Consider the following 16405-nt stretch of genomic DNA (forward strand, 5'->3'; position numbering starts at 1 on the left):
TGTTTTTATTGATGTAGTCTAGCCCCTCATTTAGAGAGTCTGCGCTAACGAAGTTCCCGACTACCCCTCCATAGGTTATCTCAAATCAGCAATCCCCTTTTAGCTTTTTTCCCCTACCGCCCTCCCAACATTCAACGCAACTGGGTCACAGTGTTCTTCAGACCTCTACACCTTGCTCTTGAGCATAGTTTCTCTCTTCTCTTCTTCATTTTGCCAGTATGCTTGACATTACTGACTTCATCACCGACCGTGGTGGAAATCCAAATAAAATTAAAGAGAGCCAGCGGAAACGGTTTGCTCCGGAGAGTGCAGTAGATGAAGTTATCACTTTATATGAGGAAGCGCGCAGAGGTATTATCGGGTTAGAGGAAAGAAGAAGAGCAGGGTATGCTGACATTTCTCTCATCCAGCACGATATGAGGTGGGGCAAATCGGCTCCCAAGTCAATGCTATCCTCAAAGAGATCGGGAAAAAAAAGAAGGTTAGGAAGACGTCGCCTTTTCCTATTCACCTTAAGCGATGGGGAAACAGGCTAATTGGGTCGGTTGGAGTAGAACAAGGAAGATGCGAACGATCTGATTGAGCAAAAGGCCAACTTGGAGAAGTCCAAGAAAGAGGCGGAGGAACTTGCTGTTGGAAAAGAAAGCCAGAGAGACCGGAAAATCCGGACTATTGGAAACTACGTTCACGAATCTGTTCCTGTGAGCAACAACGAGGTGTGTCCCCAGTGTACATTTCAGGATTACGCGATCCTCGTGCTAAAATATGACTGTTAGGATGACAACGTTGTGGCCAAGAAGTGGTCACCTGAAGATGTGGCCGTAGAGAAGCGTGATTGTCTCTCTCATCATGAAGTTCTCACCCGCTTAGATGGGTACGACCCAGACCGCGGTGTCAAAATTGTTGGCCATCGTGGCTATTGCTTGACCGGCTATGGCCTCTTTCTGAACCTCGCCCTCATAAACTACGGCCTTGAATTTCTTTGGTCAAAGGGTTACAAGCCTAACCAGCCGCCTCAATTTATGCTTAGGGACCTAATGGCGAAAACTGCCCAGTTAGAGCAATTTGACGAGGAGCTATACAAGGTCACCGAGAGCGAGGACAAATCAACCGACAAATATCTCATTGCCACTTCTGAACAGCCGTTGTCGGCATTACATGATGGAGAGTGGCTTCAGGATAAAGATCTTCCGATTAAGTGAGTTAGACTGGAATCATGCGAGTTTATGAGTTAACATTTTGCAGGTATGCTGGCTACAGTACATGCTACCGGAAAGAAGCAGGTTCTCATGGCAAAGACGCCTGGGGAATTTTCCGTGTCCATCAATTTGAGAAGGTGAGAGATTAACCTGCTGTTTTCTCTATTGCAACCAAGATTCTCACCTAGCCTAGATTGAGCAATTCGTTTTGACCAAACCCGAGAATTCATGGGAAGCTTTCGACGAGATGACGGCTATCTCGGAACAGTTTTACCAATCCTTGGGTCTCCCTTACCAAATTGTCTCCATAGTATCGGGTGCTCTCAACAATGCGGCATCCAAGAAATATGATCTGGAGGCTTGGTTTCCTTTCCAAGGCGAGTATAAGGAACTGGTTTCGTGCTCCAATTGCACCGATTACCAAGCAAGAGCTCTGGAGATTCGCCATGGCACTAAGAAAGCTACCGATGTGAAAAAGTCCTATGTGCATGCTCTCAACGCTACGTTATGTGCCACCGAGCGTACGCTTTGCTGTATCCTCGAGAACTATCAGAAAGAGGACGTATGTATAAAGCCAGAATATATTCCCTGAAACAATGCTGACAAGAGATTAGGGTTTTGTGGTCCCAGAGCCTTTGAGAAAATATATTCCCGGAGCCCCCGAATTTCTACCTTTCACTAAAGAGCTTCCCAAGGATACTACTTCACAAAAGGCCAAGGGGAAGCAGGCATCCAAAGCTCCAGGCAGCGCAGAGCAGACCACGAAGAAAATGCAAAATCTTCAGGTGTAAGCGCTCTATGTGAATCGATTTCTGTGTGCATGGTTTGGTGATTTGGGCGGTCGTTGTCACAGCATGTACATATTCCTATCTTTTCTGCTTTGTCAAAAAAAAGAAAAAAGAAAAAAGAAAAAAGAAAATGTACAATCTACTCGAAGTCGACTGGTAAAGTACTCCGTATGTACGGAGTAGTTGGCAATTTTCCTTAAAGTTGACACCGCCTGCACAGTAGTAGTATTTGCCCCTTCGAGGGGCTTCAAAAAAAAAAAAAAAACACTAACGCTTCCGGACCCCACTAACCAGATCCCGATGAGTCACTAGTATATGTATGGTACGTACATACTTAGTCCGATTTCGGGAGCGAATCTTGGTATATTGCGAAATTCGACGCCCTTGAACATCCAGTTTTCTCATCTTTCTTTCCACGCTCCATTCAGCTTCATACAGAGGAGCAACGACGAGTTGGCCATGGCAGCCCAAGACGAATTGGATCTCAATGCTTCACAGAACGTGAACATGTCTAACTCTCCATCGACCTCATTCCAAACTCCGCCGTCTAGTCATGGGGCGTCTGCCTTACCAGCCCGCACAATCATCCCCCTGGCCAACGCAAAACACTTGAAACCATTTGCCACAGAAGACATCAAGGTCTTACTTTTGGAAAATGTCAATCAGACCGGGCGAGACATTCTTACCAAGCAAGGATATCAAGTAGAGGTTCTCAAGTCATCGCTCCCAGAGGATCAGCTCATTGAGAAAATTCGGTGCGACTCCTTTCCTCATCTCAAACTATATTCACCATCCATGACGGTAGCAGGATATAAAACTGACATTGTGTTTCTAACAAGTGATGTACATGTAATCGGCATTCGGTCAAAGACAAAGCTCACGGCTCGTGTGCTAAAGGAAGCCCGTAATCTCATTGTCGTGGGATGCTTCTGTATTGGTACAAACCAGGTCGACCTTCAGTACGCAGCGGAACATGGAATTGCTGTTTTCAATTCTCCGTTCAGCAATTCTCGCAGCGTTGCAGAATTGGTTATAGCGGAGATCATTGCTCTCGCTCGACAGCTTGGCGATCGTTCCAACGAGATGCACAGTGGTACCTGGAATAAAGTCAGTAACAAATGCTGGGAGATCCGGGGGAAAACTCTAGGTAAGCCTTCGACAAGCTTTTTTATAGTGAGATATGACTTACACAGGAAGGAATAATTGGTTACGGTCACATCGGCGCCCAGTTATCAGTCCTGGCAGAGGCAATGGGCATGTCCGTTGTCTTCTATGATGTTGTGAACCTGATGGCATTGGGTACCGCTCGCCAGGTGCCGACGTTGGATGCTCTTCTCGCCGAGTCAGACTTTGTGACATGCCATGTACCTGAGCTTCCTGAGACGAAGAATATGATTGGGCCGCAACAATTTGAGCAGATGAAGAATGGGAGCTATCTTATCAACGCCAGCCGGGGTACTGTTGTTGATATCCCCGCATTGATCCATGCCATGCGTTCTGGAAAAGTCGCCGGTGCTGCTCTCGACGTCTATCCAAACGAACCTGCTGGAAATGGTGATTATTTCAACAATGAGCTCAATACCTGGGCAGCAGACCTACGGTCCCTCAAGAATTTGATTTTGACCCCTCATATTGGAGGAAGCACCGAGGAAGCACAAAGTGCGATTGGTATCGAAGTTGGACAGGCTTTGGTACGTTATGTCAACGAGGGAACAACTTTGGGCGCTGTCAATGTGCCAGAAGTGGCTCTCCGGTCGCTCACCATGGATGAGCCTAACCATGCCCGAGTAAGTAGAGTTCCCCACCCGTGTTCTACCTCGGCTAATAATTGTATAGGTGATCTATATCCATCACAACATTCCAGGAGTTCTGCGAACAGGTACGTTCTTGTGAGTGGTTCTAAAACCCGGACTTGGCTAACACCATTTTCACAGTGAACGAAGTCCTTGGCGACCATAATGTCGATAAACAAATGACTGATAGCAGAGGTGATGTATGCATTCTTTGCTCAATTTTTTAGATGAACTCGGTGGATAACCCATTAATTTTAGGTGGCCTATCTGATGGCTGATATAAGTAGCGTCGACGCCACCACGATCAAGGATCTCTATGAGCGTCTTGAAGGCCTCTCATGTATGGGTGTCCCTGTTTGTCGTGTTTGTACAAATACATGCTAACCTTTGACCCTCTAGCTCGAATTATGACGAGAATCTTGTATTGAGCTTGCAGTGGAAGCATTTATTGCAGCTATATGCCATCCGCTCAGTGCCTAATGGTACCTGGCAGTCTGTTTCTTGCAAGCAGTCATACCAGTTCAGTTCTTCCATTTCTTCTATGTGTTCTTATTAATTCAACAAGGTTATGCATTGGATGGGAAAGGGGGCAAAAGCAAATTGGATGGTTGATGCCAATTAGAGATCCCTCAACGGAATAGAGGCTGTATTTGCATTTTGTATGAAAGCAATGAATGCCAACTGAAAACCAGAAATAAAAATCCTCGTACCTATGCTCTTACTAAAGAAGAAAGAAGAGCGAGAGCAATGAAAGATCTGAATCCTTATATGCTTTTTCGTCTTAAAGTACGGCTGTAAGAACGATCGTATTTAATTGCATACACAGGAGTTCAGGTGACGAGATGAAAACCTTCTTTTCGTTTTCCTAATACCGACGGTACAGCCCTCTATCTATGGCTCTGTCCCCTTTCCTCGAGGCAGGACTTCGGCTTCGTCTCCTTGAATTGTAATCCCGGTAATTATCTCTATCTCTCCTGTTTGCTTGTTCGGATCTGGAATGGCGATAATCAGTACTAGGGCTCGAACTATCGCCATCCTTTTTCCGTACCCGATCACCTATGCCACTATAGCTGGGGACATAAGAGTCCACACTTGTCTCCGGTCGACCACCGAATCGATTCTGATGCATTCTATCCTTTCCGGTTCTGTTGAATTGATTCCCGACCCATGTTTGGTGGGTGGGTAATGGTGGTTTGGGCGGTAAACCGCCGTCTCTCTGCGGTATTTGGAAGGGTTGATTTATGCTCTCAGTACCTTGCCTCGCTCGTGCCAAATGAACCTCGTTGCCTCTATTATCATTTGTGCGCCGAAAATGGTTGTCATGGCTTCCGGTTGGATTCGACTTGCTAGCGCGTGCAGCACCAGGGATACGGCTATTTCTGCTTTCCATGCCTGTTCTAGCTCCGGAGTTTGTCCACCCTCCACTTGGAGCCATACCAATGGACCCCCCTGGCGGAGCGGGAGGCATTACCGCTCGTTGCCCACGATTTTTTTTCCTATCAAATTCGTGAGAGTCTTCAAAACACGGCAGCTCGCCAGGACGTGCTGGAAGCGGGTCGCTGAAGAAGTAAGGATGTTTCAGTGCGTCAATGGCACTTATCCTTTTTCGCCAATCCAGTTTGAGTAGCTCACTGAGCAGTGATAAGGCAGTAGGGCTTAGACTATCGCGACATTAGCTAATCTCCATTTGTACCGGTTTTTTTTTTTTTTTTTTTTTTCAATTTATGAAAAGGATGGGCTGGAATGAACATACTCTTTAAACACTTGATGCAAATTTCCTGATTTGAATCCGAAACTCTTGACACCTTCACAACCTGGAAGTGAACTCCATCCGGGCATATTCTCCTCAGAAGGTGTGCCCACCAGGTTGAATATAAGTTGTGCTTGGTTAAGATCACTATTTCCAGCAAGAATGGGTTTCCCCCTAAACATTTCACCAAAGACGCACCTGTGCTTGTTAGAGGAGAGGCCATTGAATGTGGATTGGTAAACCTACCCAGCACCCCACATATCAATAGCAGTTGTGTAACGGCGAAGTTGGAGGAGAAGCTCTGGAGGACGATACCACCTAGTGACGACGAGAGTTGTATAGTCTCTTCTTGCCTCTCCACCACCCTTACCAGACTGAGGCGGTAGTTCATCATATGGACGTGCAAGCCCAAAATCAGCAATTTGAAGGATACCTCTGTTACTAATAAGTAAGTTTGCAGCTATTCGGCTGTCAGCCAATAACATTCATATACAAATGCGTTTCACCATACCTTTCATATCACGATGCAAGATACGACTCTGCAATACGTCAGACGAGCCCCTCACGAGCAAGGTTGAAGAAGAAGAATACCTCATGTAGATATTTAAGCCCTTCGAGGAGCTGTAGCATATAACATTTGACTTGTGGCTCGGTAAAATGCACGGCTGGGTTTTCCAGAAGTCCCGAGAGATCATGCTCCATATACGGAGTGACCATATACATGCTTGGCTTCTTTCGTCCTTCTCCTTGGACAGTTTCAGCGAGACTGTGGGAAGGGGGGAGAAGAAGAAGAAACATAAACACACCTTTGCTTCGCTCTACAGCCATCTCTCTGAGCTGGAGAATATTGGGATGTGAGAGCATTTTGAGCAATTTGATTTCACGCAGCGCCGTTATTGGAAACTTGAAACACCGGTTAATAAAGTGCCATGCCGGGGATAAAGTAGAGAAGGAGAAGGAGTACACAGGGTGACTCTTACACCATCCTTTTCATTATGCATAAGGATCTTTTTCAGGGCAACAACAGAAGCCTCCCTTTTGGATCTTGCCTTGTAGACCTCACTGTGAGAGTTTCAGTATATTCCTTTTGCATTCCTTCGCCGGCACCTACCCAAAAGTACCTTCTCCAAGCTTTCCCAAAAGTTCGAAGTCACGGATACTCGAACTTCCATTAAATCGGACGCTACCGTTTTGGTTTCTCTCAAGGGATGGTGCAGCCATTTTCTCCCTTAACCTCTTTTTCGCCCCGGTGATCCTTAAAAGTATACGACGATCTCCCTCAGGTTTCGAGAAGTACAAGGATCGAGTGACGCTAGGTATTTGTATGGAGGTATGAAGCTGCGGATTTGTCGTCAACCACAGCAATTAATCCGAAGCCCTCCTCGAAGCGAACTCAGTACGTATGACAGTCGCAATACTCGTGGTGGAAAGAAATCCGGCAAGTAGGCCCCTAAGTAATCAGCGCAAGCTGCGTGGCGCTGCGTGTTGTGATTCCAGAAAACCTTTGGGGATGGGAAGCATGCCAAAAATCCATGAATAATTCGAGTTGAGTGATTAATTCATATTTTGCTGTATTCTGGAATTATAACGTTTGATCTTTTGCAACCTATTCAATGATGTTCCTCGGAGTCACATGATCAGACAGAGGGTTCCGATTCCGCCAACCTTTTGCAACCGACAATTTGATAACGAACTTGCATTCTGGAATTTACAATAATCAGAAGCCACAAAACTCAATCGGTACGTACTCTTAGGGGCACCCTTGAAGATGAACTTGTTTGCTAAATAGAACATCAGATATGGCTGCAAACCACCCGATCCACATCCATCCGGCACGGCCGCTCTATCGCTTTACAGCAACTGCTCTGGGTGCCAGCATGTGGTTCTTTGTACGACTCCCAGTCGAGTATCTCTGCTGGAGACTTTGCTGATTCAGAATTTCTTCCGACGTACAGCTAATGTATCGAGCCAAGAAGGATGGTTCTGCTTTGTTGGGCTTGAAGCATCCCTGGGACCACTGAAATGCAATTCACATTGCGTTCCTCTCGCTCCATGATTCCTTAATCAGCAAGAATTGAAGGCATATTATTCTAGTTAGCCTGTCTATAACTCAATGGGCATCTATGGTTTCATGGGGCTTCATGCTCTATATCCAACTGGTTATTTTATCTACTTCGAGACTGCGGATGACCACGAGAACATCAATAATTTGGCAGAGAGCACATATCTGTGTAGACGAATTGCTATTTGTATTCAATTCAGTTGTTGTGTCAATACCGTTCCATATCAAAGGTAGGTTCATTTGACATAAACCGTTTTCATATCAACATATCTTCGAGGAGCACTTTATATTGACGGCGCCGTTTGTGGTGTCCTGGTCGCAGCAGCATATACACCTTTCCCAAAACGCGGGCAAGGCGAGGGAAAAGCTGTCTTTCTGCTGTCCAGGACAGTAAAAAGCTCCCAATTGCCAAAGCAAGTAACCATGTCTTAAAGTTGCCCGACAAAAATGTCAGTTGCATGACCCGAACGACCAATTTTGGCGGCCCCCAGAGCATACTGCTCGAAAGACACATATCCACAAGTATCGTAAAAAGGAATGGTGCTAGCACTTGTTAGCGAAAGTCAGACACGAATATTGATGTTACTACCAACCGTTTGAACTCATTGGTTCTCGAAAAGGTGGCCCGACACTGAGGACCACACTTATCAAGACATATTGGAAACACGAAAACAAGAATAATGCAGTGTTTTCGGAGTTTTCAATATTGCTCTTCTCTAAGTCCAGACGAGGGGGTTCGAACCTGTGATAAGAATTAGACCGCATATCCTAACGTTAAAGAGGTTTGTACCAACCATGGTTGTAATTTGACTATTTTATAGATTGTAAACTGAGCCAAGACGCATATCATGATTTGTCCGAGTAACGGTGTCAAGACCTTTCGTGAAACGAGGTCCGCAGTTGGCCGCTTTCTAGACAACCCAGAAGCAGGACCTGTCCAGCCCACTTTTGGAGACATGTCAATTAATAAACTGCGCTAGGGCATAGTAGGTGCTGAACTTACTGAATATCGCAATAGGCAATATAAGAGCCAAATCAATGAAAAGAAACTGAGAATGTCAGAAGCTGGACTATGTATATTTCCCTGACGTACGCACCTGAAAGTCACCAAGGTTTGATGCCGATGTGTACAAGAAACTGACAGAAGAAAATTGAATCGCTGAATAGAGACTCATGTATTTGAAGCAGCAAAAACTGGTAACCAAAGCAGCTCGACCCTCCCTGCACAGTATTAGCCATAGATATTGACGGGGATAGACTTGTAGAAGTACTTAATCAATGCTGGAACACAGGAGATTTCAAAATGACGGCTTGTGAATGGTGCAGCTACAGATGCTTCAGCATCAGACAAAGAGATACCAACATCTGCAGCTTTCAATGCACCACAGTCATTTGCACCATCACCACAGAAACCACAACAGTAATCAAGTGACTGAAGCTTTTCTACAAGCTCATGTTTCTCATCAGGTGACATGCGAGCAAACACTTTTCCACGTACAAGTACCTGTAACCCACATTAGAAAGTGCGATGTCGAGACTAATTCATCATTGCATACCCTTTTGAGCACTAACTCATTGCCAAAGTCCACCAGCCATCGGAATACATCTCCACTGACTGCAAGCGAATATTTATGCAAGTTGCAGACATTACCAGGTACAGATAGATCAACAACCGTTGGATCTTGCAGGGGCTTGTTCCAGCTGTTAGTCGATGGCCTTCAAGGGCAGCTAGGAGACATACCATAAGTGTATTCCCATCAAGTTTATGGGCCGAATCGTCGACATTCTCCCAAGAGAGACAAGCTCCCGGGTCATTGTAATGACCTGTTTATCGGGAAGTTAGAATGTACGAAATCAATGAGTGCTGTGACCAACCTTCTGCGAAATGTGGTATAAAACATGGTTCATCTGGACCGATCAAGCCACACTCGCGAGCAACTGAGACTGCAGTCAAGATATTGTCCCCTGTACACATGATATTCCGTATCCCTGCTTGATTCAGTTCTGTGATCACATCGGTAGTTTCTGGTTTCAATTTATTCTCAAATATGATGAAACCAGTAAATTTCAGATCACATTCTGCATCTGCACGTGTCATCTTCTGAACTTTCATCCAGCTGAGTTTCTGTTCATATTTGGCAGCGCAGGCAATGACACGATACCCCTTGTGGGTGTATTGACTTAAGAGATCTTCATAATCAACCGGTACTGCAGCTTCGGTCAGTAACATTATATTTTTACTGGGCCCACTTCCACTGACAGCTTTCAGGGCGGCAAATAGCTTTGATGCTTTCAGGGGCGCCTTTCACATAGAAGCTTGCACCAGCATCACCGAATTGCCTGACTATTACACTTGCGCGGCGAAGTTGCGGAAGAAATTCAAAATTCCGCAATACTCCAAGCTCTATTGATGGCTGAAGATTGAAGCCACTGTTAGCTCTCAAGATTTAGGTACAACGCAGACTTGGTATGGGGGATACAAAGAGAGTAACTCACATCTAAGGTTCCTATTTCAGGGTTAGTGATATGGGCTGCTGGAACAGGTGGCTTTGCTATAGACGGCATAATAGTGTCGTATTTAGAACCTGGCTGCTCAGACACACGACTGCCGCCTTCTTCATATGACCACCCAGTGAATTGAAACATTTTCACGTCAAGAGGATCGCCCAGCAATTCATCGTCCACAACGCGCAAGGAATGGCACGTGGCCATGGTGTAAATTATACTTTGGCGCTTCTCGGGGTCTTGGGAATTATCGGCGGATGTCAAGAATGTAAGACACCCAGGCATTGGCTCAGATAAAAGTTCTGACAATCTGAGCACCGTACGTTAGCACGTACTTGTATTGATATTCCAATGAAATCAAACCTCATGTCACGATTCACAGTCCGCACTCCTAATACATCCAATCCGTCCTCGGTAAGTGTTCCCGTTTTATCAAAACAGATGGCATCCAACTTGCCCCCCACATTTACCCTGAACACGTTTTAGCGCAGATAAACTAGATCAAAACATGTTATTGCCTTACCTTTGCGGACTGATGCAAAAGATTTTATGCTTTTTAAGTCTTGAAAGGGCAAAATTTGTGCCTATGGTCAGCGTAGCTGGTAGAGCTGGTGGCACAACAATTGTGATCAAATCGAGAGCCCTGACGATTATCAAATGCCAGGATAGCTTTCGCGTTAACGGTCAGCTAAATGAGCAAGCGATATCGGTTATATTGACCTTACCCCGAGTCTAAGGAAGTTGGCAAACGACGCTGCGAAGCCCAAAACTGCGATGAAAGCCATCACAGATATATACCGAAAGGAGTCTCTGTAGAACCTGAAACCCGATGGCTTTGGAAAGAGCATGGAGCGGACTAGCGCGCCTTTAGTTGTTAGGAAACCAGTTCTTACTACAATCGCCAGTGCAATGCCTTCATCATCCTCGACATTTTGCGGCCGACGGGCCCGAATAACCTTGGTTCCACTAAAAAGGAAATGCTTTGCAACATCAGGGTGAACCGATGGAGCGCTTAGATCAAGATAGTTGAGCGCATCATCTGTCAAAGGAGACTTTGATACAGGAACAGATTCACCTTGCATTTGGTCAGAACCCTATATTATCGACACAATAAATGGTACCACAAACCAGTGAGCATGCTTTCATTCACAATGCAGTCTCCAGATAACAGAAGACAGTCACAAGGGACTTCATTCAAGGATGGGTCGGAAAACTCGAAAACATCCCCAGGAACTAGCTCTTGAGATGGGACAGATCTCCCTAGGCCATGTGTTAAAAAAAAAAGAAAGAGAGAGACAGGAAGGGGGGCACAACTCACAAAACCCATTTCTTAATACACGCACATCGCATTCAAAAAGTGACATCTCTCTGAGCCGGCGCATTGTCTGTGTCTTCTATGAGCAACCACGATGGACGCAGCTTCTTGCAATCTAGAATATGCATACTGATTTTGTTTCAATCACTGTCGCACTGATGCTGAAGGCCGATATGAGGAATATACAAACAGCATAGTAGTAATATTCGTCTAGCGACCAAAGAATAAGACTGGCGACCTGAAATATATAAAACGGATGAAAAGCCTTATTTATTTGTGAGAACCAATCCATAGGGGAGGGGGGTTCTAAAAACAAAGCACTTACTTCATCAATCAAGAGCTGAGGCACTGACTTTTGCTTGATATCCACAATGTTGGGGCCAAATATTTGCTCCCGATTGTCGCGATCATCAGCGTCTAACCCGCTTCGCATCATTCTCACGTTTTCCCATGTTTGATCCTTCCAGCCATTGAGCAAGCAAAATTTGTCCTCTAGCGGGTGGTAGAAAAATCGGAGATATCTGTAGTCGATGTATCGTAAAGAAGAAATAGCCGGGTCGTTTTCTTCGTCATACAAATAGCATTGGGTGTCAGCAAAGACAGTAGAAATAGGACGACCGTACAGTTGACTGGAAACACCGTAAGTTGCAAACTGATTCCACTGGTCCTGCGCATGATCAGCCAAAGGGTAGACCAGGTTATTTGCATGTGTAAACTCACCTCAACTGCAATCCAGTGGCATTTGCGAAGTGGTGTTGGTTTGCCAACCAACCGTACTCTCAGCCTCGGTAGCCATCGAAATAGCAGATAGGCGAATCCAAAAGTGAGAATGCAGAAAGTCACATAAACTATAAAGCCACAAATGCTAGTAGTGAATCCAGCGAAAACAACGGTTAGGTCCTCTGACGCGATATATATCTTCTGGTTAAGCCTGGAATCAGACGTTTTATCTCGGAAATGTGAGCTATTAGAAACGCGTCGCGAAAGGAGAGGATCCTCAACTGAGGCCCTGGAAAAGGAGGGTCTTTTGGACCCGAGCGAGGATCTGGCTGGCTCTAAGTTCGCTTCATCAACACTATCCACAGATGATAAGTCCTCAACGTCGCTTTCGGCATCCAATGCCTCTGCGTTCGGCCATTGTACGAAATCTTCTTCTTGAAAATAGGTAAAGCTGACTGTAGAATCTTTTCGATTTCGACGATGAGAGAAAGATGCGATACTTGATGGAATGCTCTCGGAAATTGGCCCATCGAAAACCTATAGTATAGCAAGGTTTAATTATATATCTTCACCAAGAATTAATGTAGAGTTGATCAACGAACCTCATTGCGAGCCATTTCTACGTCTGAAACAAGGCTAACGTAGCGTTAGCTGAGCCCTTCATTCAGTGCGATTGGTTTGTTTCTATTAACCTGCTTCTCATAGAATCACGCCGGTAGTCAACCTTGAATGCTGAGGTCCCGGCAGAATCGTTTCCTGTCGGCCATGGTTCATTATCATCCATCGCGCTGCACCTCGAAATATGTAGACCTAATGGGATGTTTGAAGTGGTTGGCTATGAGTAATACCAATATAGGATTGGTTAGTGAATAGGCGGTTGTCTTGACGAAGAATATACAGAAGTTCATGAAAGGTAGGTAGAGTTACATGCGGGTAAAATGCGCGTAGATCTACGGAATAGAGCTTATCGCTTGAGTTCTGGCTAAAGTCACATGATTTAATTGCCTGTAATATCTGAACAACTACGAAGTACTTCGTACTCCGTACTTACTGTGAACTCTGCTTTTTCTTGAATGATGAGTAGAATAAAATGATAATAAATTACCAACATTACAGTACTTTCAACCTATGTATTTTTTATTTATTTTCAAACGACATTGCCCATGAGTAAGTAGTACTTCCCCCCGCAATTATATAACTACTACAAATCTCACTAAATAAAATGTAAAAGAAAAAGATTTACTGCAGGTATGTGATAAGTACTACTGTCTGTTTTATCGGGATGTGTATGAGTGTATTCTATTTATTATTGTTGGGAGCGTGTTGCCGTCCAAAAAGGTTCTCAACAGCCAGCGCCCTCGTCCCGCCAAGCCCCTCGGCCCAAGGGCGCTAAAGGATCCCACCAAGTATTCCAGACCTCCAAAACTACTCAGGCGTATCAAATTCTTCTCATCATCTCCTTCTCCTCGCAACAGCCCCTCGACCCCATCCTTTTCTGCTTCTTTTCTGTTGGTCCATCCACCGCTATGTCTGAACCCATCAGAAACAAGAAGGCAGACTTTCCAGTCGCCCCGTAAGTACTACTATGCGCTTCTCTTCATTTTTTCTCCCCGGCACTTGACTGACCGTCTTGTCTCATCAACAGTACGCCTCAAAACACACCTGCAAACAACGCCCCTATCTCTTCTCATGCCCAACAGCCTGGAGTCGCTAGCATCAAAGAAGGTAAGAAAAAAAGAAGAAGAAAATTTCCCTTGAGGTTTTACTCTACGTCCTCTTTCCTCATCCCCGATCCCCTCCCCGCTTCTTTTTTTCATTCCTGACCAAGTCGCTTTAGAATCCCTTGACCATGCTACGGCTGCTTCTCTCTTCGCAAGAAATCCTGGACTCGTATCCATGATCCAAGGAAAGCTTGGTTCTCTTGTTGGACGTTCATCTGGCTATATCGAGTCGCTTCCTGTATCTGTCCGTCGACGCGTGGCTGGCCTTAAGGGTGTCCAAAAAGAGCACGCGAAGCTGGAGGCTCAGTTCCAGGAGGAGGTCTTGGAACTTGAGAAGAAATACTTCGCCAAATTCACTCCTCTTTATCAGAGACGTGCCACAATAGTCAACGGCGCTGTGGAACCGACTGACGATGAGGTTGATGCAGGAAAAAAGGAAGAAGAGGAAGATGTAGGTGCGAAGGAAGGCGAAGAAGAGCCCAAGAAAGAAGAGGAGAAGGAGCCCGCAATGTCCGGCATTCCCGAATTTTGGCTATCTGCCATGAAGAATCAGATTTCACTCGCCGAGATGATTACCGAGCGGGATGAGGAAGCCTTGAAACATCTCGTTGACGTCCGCATGGAGTACCTCGACCGCCCAGGGTTCCGTCTTATCTTTGAATTCTCAGAAAACGAATTTTTCACGAACAAAACAATTTCGAAGACCTATTATTACAAAGAGGAGAGTGGTTACGGTGGTGATTTTATCTATGATCATGCTGAGGGATCCAGGATCGACTGGAAATCCGACAAAGATCTTACAGTTCGTGTGGAGAGCAAAAAACAGAGGAACAAAAGTAAGTTAAGGAGAATTTAGGGAATAAGAGGGTCTAGGCTAATTGCTTTCTTTACCTCAAGATACGAAGCAAACCCGTGTGGTCAAGGTTACGGTGCCCACAGAGTCGTTCTTCAATTTCTTCTCCCCCCCGCAGCCGCCAACGGATGACGATGATACTGTTGCCACTGACATCGAAGAGCGTCTTGAATTGGATTACCAACTTGGAGAGGATATCAAGGAGAAACTCATTCCCCGCGCAATCGACTGGTTTACCGGCGAAGCTCTTCAATTTGAGGAATTGGGTGATGACATGGAACCTGATGATTTTGACGACGAGGATGAAGACGACGAAGACGAGGATGAAGACGATGAAGACGATGATAGGAAATCTGACCGTGATATTGACGAGGATTCTGACGATGAAGAGGTAATTTATCCCCAAAACCACCCCCATGGTCTTCGTTCCTCAATATCAATGACTGCTAACTCGGATCAGGACGGTGCTTCCAAGCCCAAGAAGGAGGCGGCTGAGTGCAAACAAAGCTGAGCGTGTTGGTAGAAAATGCCCGGTTTAGCCATATGACTCCAACGAAGCGCGATCTATGACCGTACGTGCACAGCTCGTTGAGGTCCAGTCCCTAGTGGGGAGCTTTTCTGTTGCATATTTTTTTTTTTTTTTTTTTTTTTTTTTTTTCCCCCTCCCCCATTTTTCTTCTATTAGGTATTTCTAACTGTTCACGGTTATATTTTCATTTACCGCTGTTTCTCTTAATATTTTTTCTCTATCCATCTATCTGGTTTGGGCCTACTACATGCAGTGCATGCTTCGCTTTCGGGTTGATGGATTTATGATGGAAACTCGATGACTAGCAGGATGGAGGGAAAACTCAGCATCCTGCACTTAATTTTTCAGATGATTAGTAGTTCCCATGATGTCAGGTACAAATAGGATCACAACAATACTGGTAGTATCTTTATGAGTCGGAGTTCCATACGAGTATGTAGTCCCGTACAATAGAGTACTCCGCTTTCTACGGAGTACATACTACTGAGGTAGTTGGAAGAACATCCGGTACAGACATACTCAAACCCGACTTAGATCCAGATTCCTTAACTACTGCACAGTTATCGGCCGCACTCTCGCTCGGCATGTGAATGAAAACGGCATCTGTTGTTGCTGTCGGCATTTGACTTGACTGATTACTGTGCATCCGCGGTCGCACTTCGTCATAGGATATAATGTTTACGCGAGCAATTGAGTGCTTGAACTACCCAACTCATCTAGCTTGGCGCCGAGCTATATTAATAGAACAAACGTCTTCATGGACCTGGGATAAGCTGTGTGCGGGTAGGGGCCGAATCCATGTTGGCCTGTGGAAGAGTTGCTTTGGTGGTTTTGTTAAGGAAAGATAGTATGCATATGCTGCAATGGTCCTAGTAACAAGATGTGTCCAGAGTCTCTGATGTTAAAGGGGTTTTGTGTCCAAATTGTAGTGGGTCGAAGCCTTGTTATCTAATACATAGATATGTACAAAAGAACTCGTTGAAAGGAGGAAGAATCGTTAGTATGGCGGCGATGATTTGTGCGTGTTCTCGTGATCAGGTGACCTCGGGTCACCTGACTTGGAGGACTTCTCTGAATAGTTTCAATCGAGAACCATTTATGATTCGAGGTGCTTTTCGGGCCTAGCCCGTCACAAAATTGCCATCTCATGTCAGAGCTTTTGAGAGCAGT

The 16405-nt window shown here is 45.3% G+C and overlaps 6 protein-coding genes across 6 annotated transcripts; 4 read left to right on the forward strand and 2 right to left on the reverse strand.

Moving 5' to 3' along the window:
• Positions 1-81: 81 nt before the first annotated feature.
• On the forward strand, positions 82-2092 carry ASPGLDRAFT_41503 (serine--tRNA ligase SES1). The gene is made up of 7 exons (XM_022545424.1): positions 82-351; positions 411-481; positions 555-716; positions 777-1198; positions 1246-1336; positions 1393-1761; positions 1814-2092. The coding sequence occupies exons 1-7, from the start codon at positions 219-221 to the stop codon at positions 1988-1990; spliced, it is 1425 nt and encodes a 474-aa protein (XP_022406154.1). The 5' UTR covers positions 82-218; the 3' UTR covers positions 1991-2092.
• A 145-nt stretch (positions 2093-2237) lies between these two features.
• On the forward strand, positions 2238-4543 carry ASPGLDRAFT_41504 (D-3-phosphoglycerate dehydrogenase). Its single transcript, XM_022545425.1, has 7 exons — positions 2238-2742; positions 2827-3134; positions 3185-3774; positions 3824-3866; positions 3922-3980; positions 4039-4120; positions 4180-4543. Exons 1-7 carry the CDS (start codon positions 2447-2449, stop codon positions 4206-4208), a joined length of 1407 nt encoding a protein of 468 aa, XP_022406155.1. The 5' UTR covers positions 2238-2446; the 3' UTR covers positions 4209-4543.
• Positions 4544-4645: 102 nt separating this feature from the next.
• On the reverse strand, positions 4646-6751 carry ASPGLDRAFT_62978 (CDC2/CDK family serine/threonine-protein kinase; the record flags this gene model as incomplete). The annotated part of the gene is made up of 8 exons (XM_022548604.1): positions 4646-5441; positions 5534-5728; positions 5777-5990; positions 6042-6069; positions 6122-6276; positions 6337-6433; positions 6511-6592; positions 6642-6751. 8 exons carry the CDS (start codon positions 6749-6751, stop codon positions 4646-4648), a joined length of 1677 nt encoding a protein of 558 aa, XP_022406156.1.
• Positions 6752-7104: 353 nt separating this feature from the next.
• Positions 7105-7725, forward strand: ASPGLDRAFT_251330 (uncharacterized protein). The gene is made up of 4 exons (XM_022543448.1): positions 7105-7270; positions 7328-7419; positions 7486-7623; positions 7674-7725. Exons 2-3 carry the CDS (start codon positions 7330-7332, stop codon positions 7549-7551), a joined length of 156 nt encoding a protein of 51 aa, XP_022406157.1. The 5' UTR covers positions 7105-7270; positions 7328-7329; the 3' UTR covers positions 7552-7623; positions 7674-7725.
• Positions 7486-13040, reverse strand: ASPGLDRAFT_71171 (putative P-type ATPase). Its single transcript, XM_022549539.1, has 21 exons — positions 12825-13040; positions 12735-12768; positions 12133-12669; positions 11738-12079; positions 11543-11677; positions 11416-11482; positions 11226-11357; positions 10823-11172; positions 10621-10766; positions 10461-10568; positions 10089-10407; positions 9853-10006; positions 9468-9800; positions 9334-9416; positions 9149-9283; positions 8864-9096; positions 8690-8813; positions 8596-8641; positions 8387-8537; positions 8186-8334; positions 7486-8135 (listed from the first exon to the last, which is right to left on the reverse strand). Exons 1-21 carry the CDS (start codon positions 12914-12916, stop codon positions 7849-7851), a joined length of 3957 nt encoding a protein of 1318 aa, XP_022406158.1. The 5' UTR covers positions 12917-13040; the 3' UTR covers positions 7486-7848.
• Positions 13041-13348: 308 nt separating this feature from the next.
• Positions 13349-14843, forward strand: nap1 (histone chaperone NAP1). Its single transcript, XM_022545426.1, has 3 exons — positions 13349-13705; positions 13778-13857; positions 13970-14843. Exons 1-3 carry the CDS (start codon positions 13659-13661, stop codon positions 14707-14709), a joined length of 867 nt encoding a protein of 288 aa, XP_022406159.1. The 5' UTR covers positions 13349-13658; the 3' UTR covers positions 14710-14843.
• The last annotated feature ends 1562 nt before the right edge of the window (positions 14844-16405 follow it).

This window comes from Aspergillus glaucus (assembly GCF_001890805.1).
Source record: "Aspergillus glaucus CBS 516.65 unplaced genomic scaffold ASPGLscaffold_1, whole genome shotgun sequence".
Taxonomy (NCBI): domain Eukaryota; kingdom Fungi; phylum Ascomycota; class Eurotiomycetes; order Eurotiales; family Aspergillaceae; genus Aspergillus; species Aspergillus glaucus.